Source organism: Lepidochelys olivacea (genome assembly GCF_965140295.1).
Source record: "Lepidochelys olivacea isolate rLepOli2 genome assembly, chromosome: 6".
Lineage (NCBI taxonomy): Eukaryota > Metazoa > Chordata > Testudines > Cheloniidae > Lepidochelys > Lepidochelys olivacea.
This window is the reverse complement of record NC_140416.1, coordinates 2,460,424-2,482,823: the sequence shown is the minus strand read 5'-3', so window position 1 is coordinate 2,482,823 and position 22,400 is coordinate 2,460,424. Positions and strand designations below refer to the sequence as shown.

General features: G+C 44.0%; 1 protein-coding gene and 1 pseudogene across 2 annotated transcripts in view; one reads left to right on the top strand and one right to left on the bottom strand.

The window, feature by feature from the left end:
• LOC311522700 (olfactory receptor 8U9-like) overlaps positions 1 to 21,216 on the bottom strand; it is a 28,589-nt pseudogene extending 7,373 nt beyond the window's left edge. The window contains exon 1 of the transcript in view: positions 21,020 to 21,216. The product of the transcript in view is annotated as an olfactory receptor 8U9-like (transcript). The remainder of the gene's footprint in view (positions 1 to 21,019) is intronic.
• LOC311522680 (olfactory receptor 5AR1-like) lies at positions 1,965 to 2,903 on the top strand (the record flags this gene model as incomplete). The annotated part of the gene is made up of 1 exon (XM_084632170.1): positions 1,965 to 2,903. One exon carries the CDS (start codon positions 1,965 to 1,967, stop codon positions 2,901 to 2,903), a length of 939 nt encoding a protein of 312 aa, XP_084488296.1.
• Positions 21,217 to 22,400: the final 1,184 nt, after the last annotated feature.

Here is a 22,400-nt window from a genome sequence, read left to right as displayed (position 1 = left end):
CCTTCCACGGGGAGGATGGACGAGAACACCACTTGCGCCTCCAACTCCTTTATGCAGACAGTATATGCAGACAATTCTCAGACATTTCTATTTAAACACACTGGATTAGATAAAACAATAAAACAAAGTTTATTGAATACAAAGATAGATTTTCCATGAGTGCAAATGAGAAGGCATAGAAGTCAGACTTGGTTACAAGAAAAATAAAACTAGAATGCAACTTTTGCCTCAGTAAATAAACGATGTGTAATTCAAAGGAAAAGTTTCCTCTTCAGACGCAGTAAATCAATGGGCAGAAAGAAAGAGAGAGAGAGAGAGCGGTGCCCTGGGATGTCTGCCCCTTCTTTTTCTTGTATTATCCCTACTTTGAGAAACATTTCCACCTGTTTACTGGAAGAGAACAAAATCTATCTATGGGATGTTCCCTTCTGCTTTTTCCTCATCTTTTGGGGATACCTTTGTTTCCCTTCCTGCTTAATGACTCTGATTACTTTTTAGATACAAAATTAAGTGGAGCAAACATTTCTTTGTTGAAGAGAGACCAGTTTGACAGCCTCAGTTTGGAACATGTATGAATAACATGATACACTGTAATCTTATAACTTCTCATACATTATCAAAAAATGTTTTAATATTTGTGATGGGATCATGATTATTTCTAGTTGACTCATAGATTTATTTAGCATCTAAAACTGAGCTTGGTGTGCAAATAATATGCAGAAAATATGCAGGCAAAAGGGATAGTTTTGTGAACTGCAGAGGTCCGTAGCATGCTGTGGTCTCCTCCTTAGCGCCTGAGCTCCTCTGGTCATCATGTGGTCTCCAGCAAGCAAAGTGCGTGAACCGATCTTTTCTACTTTAGGGAATAACCTATTAAAATATTAAGTTTTTAGCTAAAAAATTTCAGTCACCACAAAAAAAAAAAAAAAAGAACCCTTTGTGGATTAGGTCTACACAGTACCCAAATTACAATGAATACACCAGGGTGAAATATACCCTAACCTCATACTCTGTAATTCTGGTAAAATTTGCATCATTTAATAACACAGTAAGAAAGAGTAGGTCAAATTAATCCCCAGGGCACCAATTACACCAAGCTGGCTTTGGTTCACTGAATGCATTAATTAGGTGTTGTGGCTCTCTGAACTCAGGTACTCTCAGTTGCTTCTCGAATCATGGGCCATATATCGCACATCTCAGTATAAAATTTCCTGCATGCTCCCAGACTGGCAGTTTCTATTGATAGGGAAATGCCACCACATCTCTCTCTCTCTTCTCAGCAGGTACGTGCTATTGTCCTGAATTACAGTCAGACACACACAGAGACATCATGGGGATCAGCAGCTATTCAATTCCAGACCTCAAGCACTAAAAGCCTCAGCCCCAACTCCTACCCCTTCAGCTAAAGGAGCGACCTCATGGGTTGGAAAAAAATAGGCAATTATAAAATCACTGAAGCCAGGGCTTCCCATGGTGTTGCTGGGTTTTCATACAGGCTCAAGTAAATGCCAAAAAGCTTAATTAGCACAGTAAGCAACTTTAACCCAAATGGACGTGCCAAGCCACACAGCTCCCCTTGCCCAAAGAGGATCAAAAGATTGACACTCCTTTACTCTCACCCCTTCTTTAGATAACGAATAATCCCTTCAGACTGATTCTCTCACAGCAGAGTCACAAGTCACTGTTTTCTGTTTGGATTAGTGAACAGGAGTGTTTGTGTGGGGGGCATGATTAACTTGCATGTCATTGTATTTGCACAGTGTCTGCATTTTATGGAACATCTGGAATGACCAGCTGTGAACATCTGGCTCTGTGGACGAAGCCCTTCCCTGAGCTGGTACTGATGTCTGTTAAGAAACTGATCTCTATTTATCTTCACTTACTTCTTTGCAGAGAAGGGACAGATTTTCCTCACTATCTACCTGCCCACATCTTTGTAGCTGTCTGATCTCTGTTGAGAGGAGATGGAAGAGGGAAATCACTCAGAGGCGACTGAGTTCATTCTCTCAGGACTGACAGATCGTCCGGAGCTGCAGGTTCCCCTGTTTTTGGTGTTCCTACTGATTTATGGTATTACCCTGGTAGGAAATGGGGGGATGATCTTGTTAATCACAGTTGATCCCCGACTCCACACCCCCATGTACTTTTTCCTCAGGAATTTGTCTTTCTGTGACCTCTGCTTTTCCTCGATAATTTCCCCTAAGATGCTGCTGAATTTCTTAGCCGAGAGGAAAAGCATTTCTTACACGGCCTGCGCTGTGCAAATGTATCTCTCCATCGCTTTTGCAGACGTTGAGTGCCTCTTGCTGGCTGTGATGGCGTATGACCGTTATGTGGCCATCTGTAACCCGCTGCTCTATACGGTCACCTTGTCCAAGCAGCTTTGTAAAAAGCTGGTGGTTGGTGTGTACACTGTGGGGTTGGTGGATTCAGTGTTAAACACGTGTTGTACATTTCGGCTGTCATTCTGCAGCTCCAACATCATCAATCATTTCTTCTGTGACGTCCCCGCGCTGCTGGCTCTCTCCTGTTCTGACACCCACATCAATGAGATTGTGATGTTTGCTCTGACGAGCTGCATTACAGGGAGCAGCTTTGTGACTGTCCTCCTCTCCTATGTCTATATCACCTCCACCATCCTGCAGATCCGCTCTGCCGAGGGCCGACACAAAGCCTTCTCCACCTGCTCTTTCCACTTGACTACTGTGGTTCTGTTTTATGGCAGCAGCCTCTTCATGTATTTACGCCCCAACTCCAGCTATTCCATGGATACGGACAAAGTGGCCTCAGTGTTTTACACGCTGGTGATCCCCATGTTGAACCCCCTCATCTACAGCCTGAGGAACACGGAGGTGAAGGACTCCCTGAGGAAAGCAATGAATAAACTGCTAACCAGTTCTTGAATCTGTTTCATTCAGGACTGGTTTAGTGGTGGGGAGTGGAAACAGGTGAATTCAATTCTCAGCACATGACAAAATAATTTCAGAGAGCCTGTGGTAGTTTTGTTTATTATTATATTGTTATTATTATTAATTTGTTTGTATTCCAACAAGGTCTGCAGTCCCCAACTGAGATCAGTGGACAAAACAAGGGAAGCATCACTGGAAATGCAGGAAAGCCAAGTGCATAGTGTGCTGGGTTTGGTCACAGAGACCGTCATTGGGACTGTCACCTCATGTGCTGAAATTACCTCTGAGCCCATTTTCCCTTCCAGCCTGGGCCTCCAGAACTCTGTCTTGTTGAGCTAGACACACTAGCCAGCTGCAACACAGACCTAGGCTCTGGGTGATGCCCCCAAAGCTGCAGATCTAGGCTGAAACCAGCTCAGCAGGACACCTGTCTCCAGTACACAGATACCCAGCTCCCAATGGGATCTAAACCCCAAATAAATCCGTTTTACTCTGTATAAAGCTTATACAGAATAAAATAAAAATGCTTGCCCTCTATATCACTGCAAGAGAGATATGCACAGCTATTCCCCCCCACCCCCGATCAAACACCCTGGTAACAATTACTTACACTAAGTTTACAAATAAACAAAAGTGATTTTATTAAGTATAAAAAGTAGGATTTAAATGGTTTTAAGTAATAACAGACAGAACAAAGCAAAATAAAACAAAACACTAAGCTTAATACACTCAGAAATCAGTTACAAATGTTCCAGTTTTTTCAGGATAGAGGACTGTTACCTGCATGCAGTGAAAGGTTTGAATAAGCCAGATGAACACCATTTCCTCCCTGTCATCCTTCTTTATTCATTTTTTCCAATCCACCACAAATGGTATATATCACCACACATTTATTTATTGCCATAACTCGTTTCATTTTCTTCTTTCAGTCCTTCCGGGAGCAACAATAATAGTTTATAATAAAGTTACAGGTAAATAAACACTCGTCTTTCTCATGTTCTGTCCCATTTTCTAGAAGAATGAAAAAGCTGTGGAAAGAGGTGCAGTCAGTTAAAATGGATCTCAGCATCTGCTCTGCTGCTGAGATAACATCCTTGGCTTTCCCTGTGGTGCTGTTTCCGTACATTGCATGTTGGTTCCATTCGCTGAACAGGGTGTGGGAAAAAAAGATCTGTGATGTAAAGCTGAAAACAATCATATCCCATTTCAAGACCCATCATCTTTTTGGTCTCATGGATCTTGACCTCCTCCCTGGATTAGAACTGGTGAGGCAAAGGGGAAAGTCACCTTGTCTCAGCCTCAAAACCTTCAGTCATTTACTTTCCCCAAAAATGTCTTTCTTAAAATCCTTACTCTTTATCCACCACCCACATTGCTCAGCAATTAGCTCACTGCTTCAATTCTGCAGAGTAGACCACCACACGTCAGAGAGAAGAGAGAGACTTTTTTTTAACTTGATATCACTGTAAAGGTGGTACTGACCTGTGGGGCAATGCAAGTGATTTGTCCACTTTGTGACGGAGCAGAAGAATGAACCCAGGTCTGCTGAGTCCGAGTCCAGCAGATCATCTACCCTCCATGGATCAGGGAGAGATGGATGAATGATTCCTTTCCTACCCAAAAGGATCTGCTATCCTGTGACCCTAAATCTTTAAATAAAGCCACATTGGGTGAAATGTAATACCCCAAACCAAAACTCATGCATGTCCCATTATAAGAAAATAAGAACATTAAGAATGACCACACTGAGTCAGAGCAAAGGTCCACCCAGCCCAGTATCCTGTCTACCAACAGTGCCCAATGCCAGGTGCCCCAGAGAGAGTCAACCTAAGAGGTAATGATCAAGTGATCACTCTTCTGCCATCCATCTCCACCCTCTAACAAACAGAGGCTAGGGACACCATTCCTTACCCATCCTAGCTAATAGCCATTAATGGACTTAACCTCCATGAATTTATCCGGTTCTCTTTTAAACCCTGTTATAGTTGTAGCCTTCACAACCTCCTCAGGCAAGGAGTTCCACAGATTGCCTGTGAGCTGTGTGAAGAAGAACTTCCTTTTATTTGTTTTAAACCTGCTGCCCATTAATTTCATTTGGTGGCCCCTAGTTCTTGTGTTATGTTGGCTTGTCTAGATTGAAATGCTACCGTGGCACCTCTGTAGCTCCTTTGTGTAGAGGCTATCGGTGCTGATGGGAGGTGTTCTCTTGTCGGCAGAGGTCATCCTCCTCCTTGAGAGGTGCTAGCTAGTGCTGCCTACTTGGGGACTGAGGTTGGCTTAACTACGTCGCTTGGGGTGTGATGTTTCCACACCCCTGAGTCACAAAGCCTGGTCGATCTAAGTTTCGATCATAACCCAGCCCCTAATGGAGATGCAGGTATAATGGCAAAAAAAAAAGTGTTTTTGCTGATTTAGTTATTTCTTTTGGGGAACGGATATAAGTTATAGAGGCAAAAATGCTCTTTCACTCGCATAAACTGAGGCTACGCTCGACAGGTTTGCCCGTGTAGCTATACCAGTATAGACAAACAGGCAAACCTTTCTAGGGTAGACTAGGCCAAACAAATAGCTTTTTCCATTATTGGTCATTTATGCCTCATCACTCCAGCCTTTGAAACTCTCTGTGTGAAGAGGTTCTGAAAGAGAAATATTCCATTAACCTGGAAACACCAAGATTCCAGCAAATAAAAAGTTCTCTGGGAGCGTTTTGCACAGGGAAAACTTGGAGTGAATGTAACATACGAGCTAAATGCGCCCTGCCCCCATCTAGTGGCTGGTCCATAGAGAAGATAAAAATCTATTACGGAGACCAGCAAATGGAGTAACTATGTGCTCAAGGGCCTATGCTTTGGCGCTGAAGGTCTTGGGCTGTATAAGCAATTATGACACATAGTTTTGGTGCAGGATGTGTTTTCTAGGCCTTGGGATTTGTGCACAGCTAGGTTTCTAGGGGAGTAGTTGCCTGCAAATGGTCACATTGTCCTTGCTTGAATGTGCACGGTTAAGGTAACCGTGCAAGGAAAGTGTCCACCATAGCGCCCCTGCACAGATACCATGCACGACTGCATTCTCTTTGCTTTCCTGAGTCCAAGCATCACTCCCTGCTCATCCCCTTTTGGCTGCGAGCTATCCCCCCAAAGAGGGGGAGAAGCGGGGAGGAGGTAGGCTTATGTTCACCCTTCCTCTTAGAAGGCAGCAGAAATGACTGGACCTGGATGGGAGGAGGTGCTGTTCCCTATGGACCTTTGGTAAGTCTCACTGAAGCTAATAGGTCTGTTGATTTCATGTCTGGGCCCCATTGATTTCAATGTGAATTAGGCACCTAAACACTTGTAAGAACAGTCCAGCTCTTCCTTTGCTGCGATCAAATCCACTGTCCCCAGTGGAGGGTGTTGTTTACCAGTCCCTTCTAGTGAGCTCCGTTTACCATGAGCGCAGAGATCAGCACGGTGGGCCATCCAAGCACTAGGCTCTTGGGGGGTTCTCCGTCCCTTGGTGGGTCCCCATTAAACACTTCGTCTTCTGAGAGTTGTGTGTGTGTGTGTGCGTGTGTGCACATATGCTACATATTTAATGTAATGGAAACCAAGGGGATGCAAATTAGGATTGGATGCAGAGCTGGGGGCATGTGTGGGAATCCTGTAGATCCTCCGTCCCTTGGTGGGTCCCCATTAAACACTTCGTCTTCTGAGAGTTGTGTGTGTGTGTGTGCGTGTGTGCACATATGCTACATATTTAATGTAATGGAAACCAAGGGGATGCAAATTAGGATTGGATGCAGAGCTGGGGGCATGTGTGGGAATCCTGTAGATTCGAGATTAGAAGGACAGGACTGGAAGGCCAGGGGATCCAGGAGTAGTAATAGAAATGCCAGGATGGTTGCGACAGATCAAAATGAAGTGCACTGTCTATTTGGGGAGTGGGTGGATTTTCAAAATATTCTTTTCTCTCTTTAGCAACTGGTTCTAATTTTTGTTTATTCCGCTCTGAATTCACCCAAACAGTTCTGAACACAGAGGCTTCTCTTTGCATTATTTTTAAACAGGAAATTAAGTCTGTACATGGGTCCATAGATTTTAAGGCCAGAAGAGGTCATGATTATCAGACAGTCTCATGTCCTGCATGCCACAGGTCAGAATATTCCAATCATTCCTGCAGCGCAGGGAATTATTCTATCCTATGGGAGAGCCTGTTTCGTAACCTGTGGCTGTGATAGCAGTTTCAGTTTAAAACCTGTTTATTCTGTCCATATTCTTTCGCTGTTTCCCCATGGTATTGAGGTGCATCCAATCAAGATGTGTCTGTCCTGGTCTCCAAGGTCTAGGCAGAGGGTATGTGGGCTACAGAGAGAGAGGTGGATTTGTAGGTCTGACATTAGCAGAATTAATAGTAATATTTGACTGATACTAATATTGTCACTGAAACAACAGTTTTTTGAATTTCAAATGTATCTTCTGTGCAGTTTTGCAGTTACAAATCAAATAATTAGTCTCTGTCTCTGTCTATTCCCTCATAGGGAATTCTCTGCTGGTAATTTCTTTAATTCCCCTGTGAGGAACAAGGTAATGCACTCTGGAGATTATGCATGCTGGTTCAAAATAATCACCGTGGCTCTGGCAACAAAACAAAAATGCAAATTCCAGGGAGGTTACACTTCCAGGACCTGAAGCGATCAATTTAGTGTCATTTAGTGTCTCTCCAGAAACGGTATTAGCTTCTGACCATTTTAATAGGCTCTCGGTGGGCATGAGGAGAAAGTTTGTGCCTGCCAAACTGAGATTGCGTAACTTGGCAACCAAGTTTGGAAGTGTGATTAAAGTGGGTCCACTGTGCATCATTAAAATCGGAATGTGTTTCAAAGACATTGCAAACATTCATTGAAATTTGCAGCTCCCAGAGATAAATGAAGAAGCTTGATGATTGTTGTCCTAACTTAGGGGATTCTGATAGGCTTCTTCAACCAAAAGAGTCCTCTCAAAAGAGAAGCAGAATTTATACAAAGACAACGAGGAGTACTTGTGGCACCTAAGAGACTAACACATTTATCTGGGCATAAGCCTTCATGGGCTAAAACTCACATCATTAGATGCATGGAGTGGAAAAAAAAAAACACTCAGCTGGTATATAGACACAGTCCATATATGAAAAGATGGGAGTTGCCTTACCAAGTGGAGGGTCAGTGTTAATGAGACAATTCAGCTGAAGTGGAAGTGGGCTAATCTCAACAGTAGAATACCAAGGGAGGACAAATCACTTTTGAAGTGGTAATGGGGCCAAAGTAGACAGAGTGGACCATTTCAAACTATTGACAAGGAGGTGTGAGTATCGGTAGGGGGAAATTAGTTTTTATAGTGACCCATCCACTCCTGGTCTTTATTCAGGCCTAATTTGATGGTGTCCAGTATGCAAATTAATTCCAGTTCTGCAGTTTCTCATTGGAGTCTGTTTGTGAAGCCAGGACAGGGGGTGGGTGGGTAAGAGGAGCCCATATAAGAAAAAGACCACAAAATCGGGACTGTCCCTATAAAATCAGGACATATGGTTACCTACTGGTCCACCAAGGGCATCCATTCTAGGCCCCCAGATCCTCAGCCAACACCTCTCTTGGACAGAGATCTGTATCTCTCCCACACCTAACTGGGGATTTTCCAGTTCACTGCCTACACTGTGATATCCCCTGTAAATCAGACTGCTAAGACAGGCCAGCTTCTGTGCCTTGCTTTCTCATCAAAGATTATGAACAGTGTAATTGCCAGCAGTTATAAATTACTACACAGACCTTGATAAGCTCGCACATGTATTCTTAAGGTGAAATTATTACAGAGAAAACATATTAAAAACAAAAGAGAACCTACATACCAGATAATGGGCTTACCCAAAATCACCTCCCAAATGCAGCAGGGGCTCTGGTAGGAGTCAGTCTTTCAGACCACACTTAAGGGTTTTCCCTGTGACTACAAGTTCATAAAAGCCTCATCTCCGAACTCCCGCCCCTGTGAATAGGTCAGTCTATCCTTTGTACAGCTTGGGCCACTGATCTTGTGCCTTTGAGAACAGGTAGTCAGCAGACAAAGGCCCACTCTTCAGGCCATAGCTTCTGTAAGCTGGGTTTTTGCATAACTGGAGGTGGGAAATTTGCATTCACCTCTCCTTAGATATTTGCCATGAAATCCACTTCACATGTATTTATTTTCCTAAAAGACCATTCTTGTCTGCCACCTTGTTCAATATGGCGGTTTGATCATCCAGGCCCACATTAATGCATGAGCTTTGTAGTTAATACAATGGACTCCAAAGATATTTCCCCTTAATTCAATATCCTTGGAAAACATCTGTCACAACCACACAAGGACTACCTGAAGCCTAATCATCTCTGGATGCGTAATGCCGTGCAGGCATATGGCCTAATAATACTTGGGTGAGCAACACCACACAGGTACGGCTTTTCAGACTGGTGACTTCATACACTTTAGGAGAGCAATATGTCACAGGCCCTGCCTGGCAGTTATGAGGGGCCTAATCATTTGTAGGTGAGCAATGCTGTACAAGTATTGACATACAGGTTTGTGGCCTAGTAATCTTTAGGTCAGTTATACCTCACAGGTACTTCCATCGAGGCTCAAGGCCTCATAATATATAGGAGAGCCACACCACATAGGTAATACAGAGGCTAGTGTCCTAAGGGGAAAAAAATGAAACAAAAACTCATGTCGAAAGAGAAAATCAAAATATTCCCAGTCCAATGCCACCAAAACACTTCATTTCAATTGTTTCTTTTTCTTAAGGAGTCTCCTTCCCCCCTGCCCCAAAATAAACATGTTCGCATGGAAATGACAGTGTTGACTAAATGAATTTTTTTTTTGTGGTAAAAAACCATTCCATTGGAAAATTTCTGATCCGCTCTACTAACAATCCGGAGGTAAGCCATACCTCATGGGCACTGCCCTACAGACTTGTAATCTAATAACGTGAAGGTAAGCAAATATATGCAAATCTGCTGTGCAGGTGTAATGAGCCATGAGGGCATCTTGATTATCCACAAAGACTCACGATGGGGTCTTCGGCACAGAAAAAACAGGTCAAAATAAGAACTACCAGACTGGGTCAGACCAAAGGTCCATCTAGCCCAGTCTCCTGTCTTCCAACAGTGGCCAATGCCAGGTGCCCCTGAGGGAATGAACAGAACAGGTCATCTCAAGTGATACATCTCCTGTCACCCATTCCCAGCTTCTGGCACACAGAGGGTCAGGAATGCCATTCCTGCCCATCCTGGCACCATTTCTGCCCATCCTCAGGTCCATACTATCTGAGCTGAATGAGATTTCCTTTAACTTTAATCCATGGCTTGACTGCCACTGCTCCCCAGGCCTGCAACTGGAAGGTCGTACATTCGTGCATGTGTGTGCGTACACACACACACACACACAAAGCCAGTGTAATACATAGGCATAAGGCCTAGTAATTATTCAGTTACTAACACCACATAAAGAAAAGGAGGACTTGTGGCACCTTAGAGACTAACCAATTTATTTGAGCATGAGCTTTCGTGAGCTACAGCTCACTTCATCGGATGCATACTGTGGAAACTGCAGAAGACATTATATACACAGAGACCATGAAACAATACCTCCTTCCACCCCACTCTCCTGCTGATAATAGCTTATCTAAAGTGATCATCAAGTTGGGCCATTTCCAGCACAAATCCAGGTTTTCTCACCCTCCGCCCCCGCACACACAAACTCACTCTCCTGCTGGTAATAGCCCATCCAAAGTGACCACTCTCCCTACAATGTGTATGATAATCAAGGTGGGCCATTTCCAGCACAAATCCAGGTTTTCTCACCCCCCCACCCCATACACACACAAACTCACTCTCCTGCTGGTAATAGCTCATCCAAACCGACCACTCTCCCTACAATGTGCATGATAATCAAGGTGGGCCATTTCCAGCACAAATACAGGTTTTCTCACCCCCCCCCCCCACACACACAAACTCACTCTCCTGCTGGCAATAGCTCATCCAAACTGACCACTCTCCTTACAATGTGTATGATAATCAAGGTGGGCCATTTCCAGCATAAATCCAAGTTTAACCAGAACGTCGGGGGGGGGGGGGTTAGAAAAAAACAAGGGGAAATAGGCTACCTTGCATAATGACTTAGCCACTCCCAGTCTCTATTTAAGCTTAAATTAATAGTATCCAATTTGCAAATGAATTCCAATTCAGCAGTTTCTCGCTGGAGTCTGGATTTGAAGTTTTTTTGTTGTAAGATAGCGACCTTCATGTCTGTGATTGCGTGACCAGAGAGATTGAAGTGTGCTCCGACTGGTTTATGAATGTTATAATTCTTGACATCTGATTTGTGTCCATTTATTCTTTTACGTAGAGATTGTCCAGTTTGACCAATGTACATGGCAGAGGGGCATTGCTGGTACATGATGGCATATATCACATTGGTGTATGTGCAGGTGAACAAGCCTGTCATAGTGTGGCTGATGTTATTAGGCCCTTTGATGGTGTCCCCTGAATAGATATGTGGGAACAGTTGGCAACGGGCTTTGTTGCAAGAATAGGTTCCTGGGTTAGTGGTTCTGTTGTGTGGTATGTGGTTGTTGGTGAGTATTTGCTTCAGGTTGGGGTGCTGTCTGTAGGCAAGGACTGGCCTGTCTCCCAAGATTTGTGAGAGTGTTGGGTCATCCTTCAGGATAGGTTGTAGATCCTTAATAATGCGTTGGAGGGGTTTTAGTTGGGGGCTGAAGGTGACGGCTAGTGGCGTTCTGTTATTTTCTTTGTTAGGCCTGTCCTGTAGTAGGTGACTTCTGGGAAATCTTCTGGCTCTATCAGTCTGTTTCTTCACTTCCGCAGGTGGGTATTGTCTGTGTCTCTTATTCACTGATAGCATTTTGAGAGTTGGCGCCACTGTGAGGTAAGTACACCTAAGGTTTGTAAAGCTTCAAGCCTGTAGGGGAGTACCTGTGTGGTGTCGCTCACCTAAAAATGATTGGGCCCTCAGGATACACAAAAAAAATGCCACGAGTGAAGGAACCAGCAGAGGCTGTCCAGAAGGCTTTAGAGCTGATGGTCTCCAGTCTAGCAACAGCATGGATTCCCCTATACATTTAAGACCTAGTTTTTTGACGAGTACATGTCGCAGGCACAATGAACCCTGAAAGCATACTGATCTTTGGACCAGAAGCATCACACAGGTACAGCCATGTAGGCCTTATTCCTAATATTTCTGGGGCTAGCAACCCCACACAGAACCTGCCGGCCAGACAGACAACCTAACAATTACTGGGCTCGAGACACCTCCCAAACCCTGCCCTGCAGTCATTAGCCTTCGTCACCTTGGAGCCATTAATACCACAAAGACACCGATGGGCAGGTGTAATGAGGCTTTCCTGTGAAAGAAGGACTCACACGTTCAACAAAGATCAAACCGAAGACATCCAAAGATGCTTTTAGCTAAATGAAAGTCATATGCTTTTATAGTGGTTGGGAACTGTCACTATCAGATTCACTAATTCATTTTATTTCACAAGCATCCGTTTTAATCTTCAAGCTACCAACATCACACAAAGACACTGCCCGGGAAGGAAAAGGTTTAATAATCTTTGAAATAGTGGCACAACAGAGCAAACATCAGGCTTTATAACCTTAAAGTTAGCAACACACCCCAAGATGGCCCTGTCTACAAAATTCTTTTGTCTTTAGGCTAGAAACACCACAAAGGCCTAGTAGCTGTTTGGTTAGTCTCATGACCCAACACATCTTTTCTTGCATAAATTCCTGGAGAGGTTTGAGGCTAACTATGTTGGACAGGCATTATCATAAATATAAAGGGAAGGGTAAATCCCTTTAAAATCCCTCCTGGCCAGAAGAAAAATCCTCTCACCTATAAAGGGTTAAGAAGCTAAAGGTAACCTCGCTGGCACCTAACCAAAATGACCAATGAGGAGACAAGATACTTTCAAAAGCTGGGAGGAGGGAGAGAAACAAAGGGTCTGTGTCTGGCTGTATGCTGCTTTTGCCAGGGATAGACCAGGAATGGAGTCTTAGAATTTTTAGTAAGTAATCTAGCTAGGTATGTGTTAGATTATGATTTCTTTAAATGGCTGAGAAAAGAACTGTGCTGAATAGAATGACTATTCCTGTCTGTGTGTCCTTTTTGTAACTTTAGGTTTTGCCTAGAGGGATTCTCTATGTTTTGAATCTAATTACCGTGTAAGGTATCTACCATCCTGATTTTACAGAGGTGATTTCTTTACTTCTATTAAAAGTCTTCTTGTAAGAAAACTGAATGCTTTTTCATTGTTCTGAGATCCAAGGGTTTGGGTCTGTGGTCACCTATGCAAATTGGTGAGGATTTTTACCAAACCTTCCCCAGGAATTGGGATGCAGGCTGCAAAAAGGAGGATATTCCCCAAACTGGTGGTTAACACTCAAGATCTCTGCAGGTTTCAGAGTAGCAGTCGTCTTAGTCTGTATGCGCAAAAAGAAAAGGAGGACTTGTGGCACCTTAGAGACTAACAAATTTATTTGACCATCAGCTTTCGTCAGCAACAGCATCCGATGAAGTGAGCTGTAGCTCACGAAAGCTAATCCTCAAATAAATTTGTTAGTCTCTAAGGTGCCACAAGTCCTCCTTTTCTTTTTGACGATCTCTGCAGCATCTCTGCAGATGCTGCAACAAAGTATCTCTGAGTAGGCCAGGTCCCTCCCAATTCTTTTGTTAATTTTATTTAGTTCCTATAACTTATAGTCCATGAAAGAGAGTGTGATGTTGCACCCCATGATTCTTTATAGAAATATGCTTATGGCTGTAAATATGACAAAACTGGAATATGTTTTACGCTAGATATGCCATGTAGCATATCTCTGCAAAGTTTATGATCTACTGAAAATATTTATCCCATTTGCATGCATGTACCATGTTTGTACTCAAAGTTATGAATATTGGCTATATCCCCAAGGAGATGCCTGAAAGAAACTGGAACAAAGGACAGTAACTACTGGGGTGTGAGTGATTGCTGGACGCAGACTAGGAGGAAGTCTGCTCTGTGAAAGAGCCTTATTGGAACATCTCTGAGGGTGAGATTTACCTGCATTTAGTTTTTTCCTGTATTAGGTTTAGACTTGAGTGTTTTATTTTATTTTGTTTCGTAATTTATTTTGTTCTGTCTGTTATTACTTGGAACAACTTAAATCCTACTTTTTTATTGAATAAAAACACTTTTTACTTATTAATTACCCCAGAGTATGTATTAATACCTGGTTGGGGGCATTGAGCTGTTCATATCTCTGTATCAGTTTTATAGAGGGTGAACAATTTATGAGTTTACACTGTATAAGCTTTATATGGAGTAAAACAGATTTATTTTGGGGGTTATGGACCCCACTTTGAGCTGGGTATCTGACTACTGGAGACAGGAGCACTTAAGCTTTTTTCAGTTAAGCCTGCACCTTGTGGGGGACGTGGTTCAGACTTAGATCTGTGTTTGCAGCTGACAAGCGTGTCTGGCTCAAACAAGGCAAGGTACTGAAGGCAAGGTACTGAAGCTTAGGCTAGCAGGGAAAATACACTCAGAGGCAGTGTCATCACATTGGGTGGCAGTCCCAGAGGGGTTTCTGTAACCCAACCTGTCACAGTGGCGTAGCTGAGCAGGGTCTGTGCACAGCTGACTGCTTTGAGACATTGGTAGTGATTTTAAGTGAGTTTTGCGTGCGGTGGGTGGAGAACAGACTAAGTGGTTACTGGTTTGTTATTTTCTGTTTTCTGTTCCGCAAAAAGAAAAGGAGGACTTGTGGCACCTTAGAGACTAACAAATGTATTTATTATTCCTCTCTAGCAGTGAAGCAAGCGGCTTTGGTGGCAGGGATATTTGTAACCAGCTCCTGTAGCTCTGGGGCTCATGGCAAGTCCCTGCAGGAGGGGCTGGACAAAGCCAGCTCCTGTCTGTGATCATCTGCCCAGGGGAGGGGAACGTTCCACCTTGTAACAAGGAGGCCGTCCCAGCTGCTGACTGCCAGGAAGTTGCAGGTCGGCAGGGGACAGGCCCTGTTCTGGGGTGCACAGAAACATGTACCCCAAAGGTGGAAGTTGGGGTCCTGGTAACTGCTGTGGTGGGAACAGATCCTAGGGACTCTGTAGCTCGAATCAGAGTAACAGCCGTGTTAGTCTGTATTCGCAAAAAGAAAAGGAGTACTTGTGGCACCTTAGAGACTAACCAATTTATTTGAGCATGAGCTTTCATGAGCTACAGCTCACTTCATCGGATGCAATACCTCCTCCCACCCCACTGTTATTACCAGCAGGACAGTGGGGTGGGAGGAGGTATTGTTTCATATTCTCTGTGTGTATATAAAGTCTGCTGCAGTTTCCACGGTATGCATCCGATGAAGTGAGCTGTAGCTCACGAAAGCTCATGCTCAAATAAATTGGTTAGTCTCTAAGGTGCCTCCTTTTCTGTAGCTGGAAGCAAGCCAAACCTGAGGGAAAGAGGAGGATTGTGCTGGCCAGTGAAGGATCTTTCACAGCTGGTAGCTGTGAGCCCACAGCTGGATCAGGGTCAGCTTCCCTTTTGGGGGATGCAGGAGTGTCTGACCCAGAGGGGAGCCCAGAGAGGAAAGTCCAGACGGAAGGTGAGGGGAGATGGGAGGGTCTGCCCACATTTTGTAAGGAGGCTTTTTCACAGTAGGAGGGTGAAAAATCTGCATTTAAAATGCCAAACCCCTCTCCTGTGAATCAGGTTTTAAGGGAAGACTGGGGCTCAGATCTCCTCTAGGGGAGCGCCCACCCAGCTGACCTTTTGGGAGCAGAAAGTGGGGTAACTGAGGGGATCTTACCGATCCAAAGCACTCCATTAAAAAATGTTATTCCTGTTACCCTTATAAAAAATAACACCATCTCTTCCAGTCTGTGGGGAGAAAAACTCTACACTTGGAAAGCTTCACAAGAGGGGGAGGCCGAGGGCAGGCATGGTTGCAGTGTCCCTTTTCCTTGCAAAGCCTCAAACACATGCCTGAATTAAAAACCTTCTCCAAAGAGGCAGAAGAATCTGCATCAAAGCACCTACTAGGGTACACAAAATAGTTGGGAAATGCTATAGACACTAAACAAGCTAAATTGTGTGAACAAAGCCTGTCCGCCATAGACTTACTGTTAATCTTGTTTCTTTTGCTACTTCATCTATGGGTCAAGACAAAGGAGTTAATACTATTGGTAAACCCTTTAAAGATGTGGGACACACCTGCTTTGTGGGAAAAAAAATTGTTCATGCTAGGGATTATAAGACAGTCCCAAAAGCATGTTGCTTTTCAGCTTATACTTGTAAAGAGGCTGGAAGCTTGGCAAAGCAGCAAAAGCATAACAGGCCTATGCTGCTGTTTGGAAGGGGAAACTGAGGTACACCACCTCATGGCAGTGGTGGCTAAATGCCAAGACACCTTAACAGTTATTGCTGTCTGCATGCTATTAGAAATACTACACCCCAACCTCTTTTCAGGCAGGGATTGTCTAGATAACACTTAGAACTGCCATGAGTGCAGGGGAGTGGAATAGATGACCTCTCAACGTCTATTCCAGCCCTATTATTCTACAATCTCACAAGGAGCCCTGCACTGGGAGGAGGGGGGACGCCAGCCGGAGCTCTGGGCAGGGCAAAGAACACGCACCTGTCTGCATTTGACATTCAGCTACACTGCACCCCCCACCACACGCACACACACAGAGCCCACTGCACACTAAAAACGCACACACAGACAGAGTGTGCAGTACACACACACAGCCTGTCACTGAGCTCAGTCAGAATGTAAAATAATCTCTACTGGGAAGCTGGGAGAGCTGCAATATTTCCAACTCGCCTGAACAAAAAGAACCAAAGGGGACTCTCTTGCCCTGGCAGGGAGATAGGACTAGATTTCCCAACTGGTCTTTTCTATCTTTAGCTTCTCTGAGGCCTGGTTTACGCTTAAAATTAGATCAACAGAGCTCGTTACAGAGGGCGGGGAAAACTTTTCATACCCTGTGCGAGGCAGTTAGCTTGTACTAACCCTCAGTATAATTCTTCCTTTGACCTAGCTACTGCTTCTCAGAGATGTGGATTAACTACATCGAAGGAAAAACATTTCCATCACTGTGGAAAGCATCTACACTATGGCACTGCTGCACACCATAGCTGAGTCAATGTAATGGCTTTAGTATAGACATTCCCTGAATCGATGGGAGAGTTTCCCCCCTTCCTATTAAAGCGATTTTTCTCTCCTTTCCCAGTCACTCTTCTCCCTCCCTTGGTAAAGCTCTTTCCTTCTTTTGATAGGTAAATATGTTCAGAGAAGTTGAAATTTCTCCTCTCAGGATAATTCCTTCCTTCCCCTCCCATGAATGTCATTTCTATTAAAGGCCAAAATGCTCTGAAACTGACTTGTTTGCCCATGACTTGGTTGTACCTCTTTGTTTTCCCTCCCTTCACTTACAATGAGTTGGGGACGGAAGCAGCACCTGCTTAGAACCCTAAAATCAGATATAGAGTCAAATCTTTCCCTGTTTGCTAACAGCACTAACATTACCCATAATACCTCTGGAGCTTCTTCCTTGGCCAGAAGAGGTTAAATTTGGCTTTGATGACTTTGAGATTTTCTCCCTGGAGCATCTTTGCTCCCAGGACAACAGGTGTGCACAGCACTTGCAATTACTGTTGTTGCCCTGTCCTTCCTTGTGGAAATGGCAGACAAAGGGCCCAGAGCACTAGGTGCTCTGGATTGCTTGCTCTCCCCTGAGGTCTTTTTTATATGATACAGTCAACTCAGTTTATATGATACAGTCAACCACTTTATTTGTTGGTCATCTCTCCAAATGTCTCTTTAAGTAATTTCGAAGCTTTGGGACACAAAGGTTTCTAGAAGTGGGTGAATTTCTTCTGGACTAATAATTTATTGTCAAAAACAATACCTTTTGGTTTGTCCTGAGACTATTCAAAAATGTGTTACAAATTCTCCTAATAACTTTGTCCCAAAACAACGTGTGTGTGTGCGGGGAAGCATTTAGGTGCCGGTCGCAACACAGCAACCGTAGAAAGCGGTGGTGGTCCTTCCCAATGTAATTTTGGGGTGTTCACCTGTGAGGTGGGAGATACAGGTTCAATTCCCTCTTCTGTCCAGTGCTGGGCAAAGCCATGTGTGACCTTGCACTCCATATTCTTTATGACAATATGCTTTTGAATATGACATCACTGGAGTATGCTTTATGCTAAGTGCCCCATGTAACATATCATTATAAAGGTTATAATCTACTAAGTGTGTTCATCCTATTTCTTTACATGGATTATTTCTATGTCTGGAGTTAGGAGAATAAGGTGTAAATTTGTATTACTGATGAAGACAGATTAAGTGCAAGCCATTAAAGGTGCTTGAGAATCAATGAACTGTGAATGGCTCTGTTTACTTGCAAGCCTTCCTGTGTACCTGTGGGCCAATCCAGGGAGAATGGAGACTGGGGTCTTACAGTGATATGTAACCTTGTCACCTGATACTGAAATCCATCTTGAAGCTGAAAGAAAAGGAGTACTTGTGGCACCTTAGAGACTAACAAATTTATTTAATTAGTCTCTAAGGCGCCACAAGAACTCCTTTTCTTTTTGTGGATACAGACTAACAGGGCTGCTACTCTGAAACACATCTTTGAAACAAAAGTTTTCTGCCCTAAGGATGTTCTATGTAAAGTGGGGAAGGCAAATAATGAGTCTCTTCATCTCCCCACTCCACAGAGATACCTGCAGGCACCTGGAAACAAAAGAACTGTAACCACAGGGGTGGGTGAGAACAGGCTGGACCCAGGTCAGAAAAGGCATCTGACCTGAGAAGGATTTTACCTGAAGTAACAGCTGGGGTTTTACTTTACTTTGTTTACTTACTTGTTTTATTTTACTTTGCGACTTACTTTGTTCTTTCTGTTATGACTTAAAATCACTTAAATTCTACTTTTTATACTTAATAAATTCACTTTTGTTTATTTCTAAAGTCTTTGTAAGTAACTGTAACCTTGCGGGGTGCAAACAGCTGTGCATCTCTCTCTTGCAGTGATACAGAGGGCGAACATGTATCATTTTACCCTGTATACAGAGTAAAACGGAATTATTTGGGGTTTAGATCCTGTGGGGGAAAGAATTGTTGACCTGACCCTCTCCCACTTTGTGACAAGACCTATGCACTATATGCAGCATAGGCAAGAGCAGTAACGCAAGAGGTCTACAGGCCAGCATCCTGTAAGACTTAGCTTAAGCTAAGAGCATATGCTGGGTTGTGGTATTTTGACACAGGTAACAAACTAGGCCAAACTTTCACCTAGCTCAAGTCCCTAGATGTCTATTATGTACAACCCCCCCAAACCTGCAAAAGCCGTGAGACAAAATGCTGCCACATGCAAACCACAGATCTTGATAACAACAAAGTGCGTCAGTACAATGCTAATTCTAAAGCTATTTAGCTTAGCTCCTTATAAGGCTTTATTAACAATGCTTGAGTGATCAAAAAATTAAGGAAATGTATCATTTGACTGAAATGTAAAAAGCTATATAAGACTGGTATTTTAGGGGCAGGACAGGGGGAGACCAGGGGGGCACCTGTGTGTGACCATCTCTGTCTCCTTCTCCCTGCATGCTTGTATTCAAAATAAAACGACCTCAGACTGTTTAAACCAAACAGATGGTGTGACTCATTTTCCACAACAATCCCATTTGGAGCTGGGTCTCTGGGTGCTGGAGACAGGTATCCTGCTGAGCTGGTTTCAGTCCAGATCTGCAGCTTTTGGGGTGTGCCCAGACCCTGGATCTCTGTTGTAGTAGGCTAGTATGTCTTACTCAACAATACAGGGTTCTGGAAGCCCATGCTTTCAAGGAAAATGTGCTGAGAGTAATTTCAGCACATCAGGTGACAGTCCCAATGACGGTCTCAGTGACCAAACACGTCACACTATGCACTTGGGTTTCCTGCGTTTCCAGAAAGCATCCCTGCCACTGAGTGATGTGCTCTTCCAATCTGAGTTGCTCTAAATCTTTCTTCTATTGTGGCTAACTAATTAAACAACCATTGGAACAGAGACATGAAGTTGAGCATCTCACTCTCTCGGTGGCTAGACACCAGTCTACAGAATCATTCTCTCTTTCTGGCCCTCTGATTCTTCACTTGTTTTGTACACTGATCTCAGCTGGGACCTGCAGACCTTGTTGGAATATAAACAAATTAAGAATAATAACAATACAATAATGAAAATGCAACCGCGGGCTCTGCGAAATTACATTGCAATGGGCTAGGAATTGAATTCACCTGTTTCCACTCCCCATCACTAAACCAGTACAGAGTTAAACAGCTTCAAGAATTGGTTAGGAATTTATTCATTACTCTCCTCAGGGCGTCCTTCACCTCCGTGTTCCTCAGGCTGTAGATGAGGGGGTTCAACATGGGGATCACAAGCATGCAAAACACAGAGGCCACTTTGTTCGTGTCCATGGAATAGCTGGAGGTGGGACGTAAATACACAAAGATGATAGTGCCAAAAAGCAGGACCACAACAATCAAGTGGAAAGTGCAGGTGGAAAAGGCTTTGCGTCGGCCCTGAGCAGAGCGGATCTTCATGATGGTGGAGATGATATGGATGTAGGAGAGGAGGACAGTCACAAAGCTGATCACTTGAATGCAGCACGTGAAAGCAAACAGCACAATCTCATTGATGCGGGTGTCAGAACAGGAGAGCGCCAACAGTGGGGGGACGTCACAGGAGAAATGATTGATGATGTTGGAGCTGCAGAATGACAGCCGAAATGTAAAACACGTGTGTATCATTGAATCCACCACCCCCACAGCGTACACCCCAGCCACCAGCTGTTTACAAAGCTGCCTGGACATAATGACTGTATAGATCAGCGGGTTACAGATGGCCACATAACGGTCATACGCCATCACAGCCAGCAAGAGACAACCAACATCTGCAAAAGCGAGAAAGAGATACATTTGCACAGCGCAGGCAGTGTAAGAAATGTTTCTCCTCTCAGCTAAGAAATTCAGCAGCATCTTAGGGGAAATTATCGAGGAAAAGCAGAGGTCACAGAAGGACAAATTACTGAGGAAAAAGTACATGGGGGTCTGGAGTTGGGGATCAATCATGATTAACAAGATCATCCCCCCATTCCCCACCAGGGTGATACCATAAATCAGTAGGAACACTACAAACAGGGGGACCAGTAGCTCCGGACGATCAGTCAGTCCTGAGAGAATGAACTCAGTCACTTCCGAGTGATTTCCCTCTTCCATCTCCTCTGAACAGTGATGAGGCAGCTACACAGATGTAAGCAGGGGTGAGGAAAAACCTGTCCCTTCTCTGTAATGAAGTAAGTGAAGATAAATAGAGATCAGTTTCTCACAGGACATCAGTACCCCCTCCGGGAAGGGCTTAGTCCAAAAAGCCAAATGTTCACAGCTGGTCATTCCAGGTATTTGATTAAATGCACACGCTGTGCATATACAATGACACGCAGGTTAATCATGCCCCCGCACAAACACTCCTGTTCACTAATCCCAATTAAAAAAAAAACAGTGACTTGAGACTCTGCTGTGAGAGAATCAGTCTGAAGGGATTATTCCTTATCTAAAGAAGGGGTGAGAGGAAAGGAGTTTCAATCTTTCCACCCTCTTTGGGCCAGGGGAGCTCCATGGCTTGGCATGTTGGTTTGGGGTAAAGTTGCTCACTGTGCTAATTAAGCTGTTTGGCATTTACTGGAGCCTGTGTGAAAACCCAGAGACATCATTGGAAACCCTGGCTTCAGTGACGAGGTAATTGCCTATTTTTTCCAACCCAGGAGGTCGTTCCTTTAGCTGAAGGGGTCAGAGCTGGGACTGAGGCGTTAAGTGCTGGAGGTCTGGAATTCAATACCTGCTGATCCCCATGGTGTCTGCGTGTGTGCATGTGACTGTGAAGTTGGACAACTGCAGGTACCTACTGAGAAGAGAGAGAGATGTGGTGGCGTTTCCCCATCATCCAAAACTGCCAGTTTGGAGCATTTGGAAAGTTTTATTGTGAGATTTGTGATCTATGGGGCATGACTGCTGAAGCAACTGGGAGTACCTGAGCTTAGAGAGACAAAACACCTAATTAATGTGCTCAGTGAACCAAAGCCACCCTTGGTGTAACTCATGTCCTGGGGATTAATTCGGCCCAATGTTTTCTACTGTGTTATTGAATGATGCAATTTCTACCAGAGTTGCAGAATATGAGGTTAGAGGTATATTTCATCCTGCAAATTTCAGTGCAAGCCTGGGTACTGCATAGAACTGATGCACAAAGGGGATTTTTTTATGGACACTGAAAGCTTTTGGCTGAAAACTTAACATTTTGGCTTGGAAATACCACGGGGGTGCATCAGATTCCACACACCACCAATCTTTTTCATGGACCAAGCTCCCAGGCTGGACTCCATCCCCCATGATCCATGATGGTC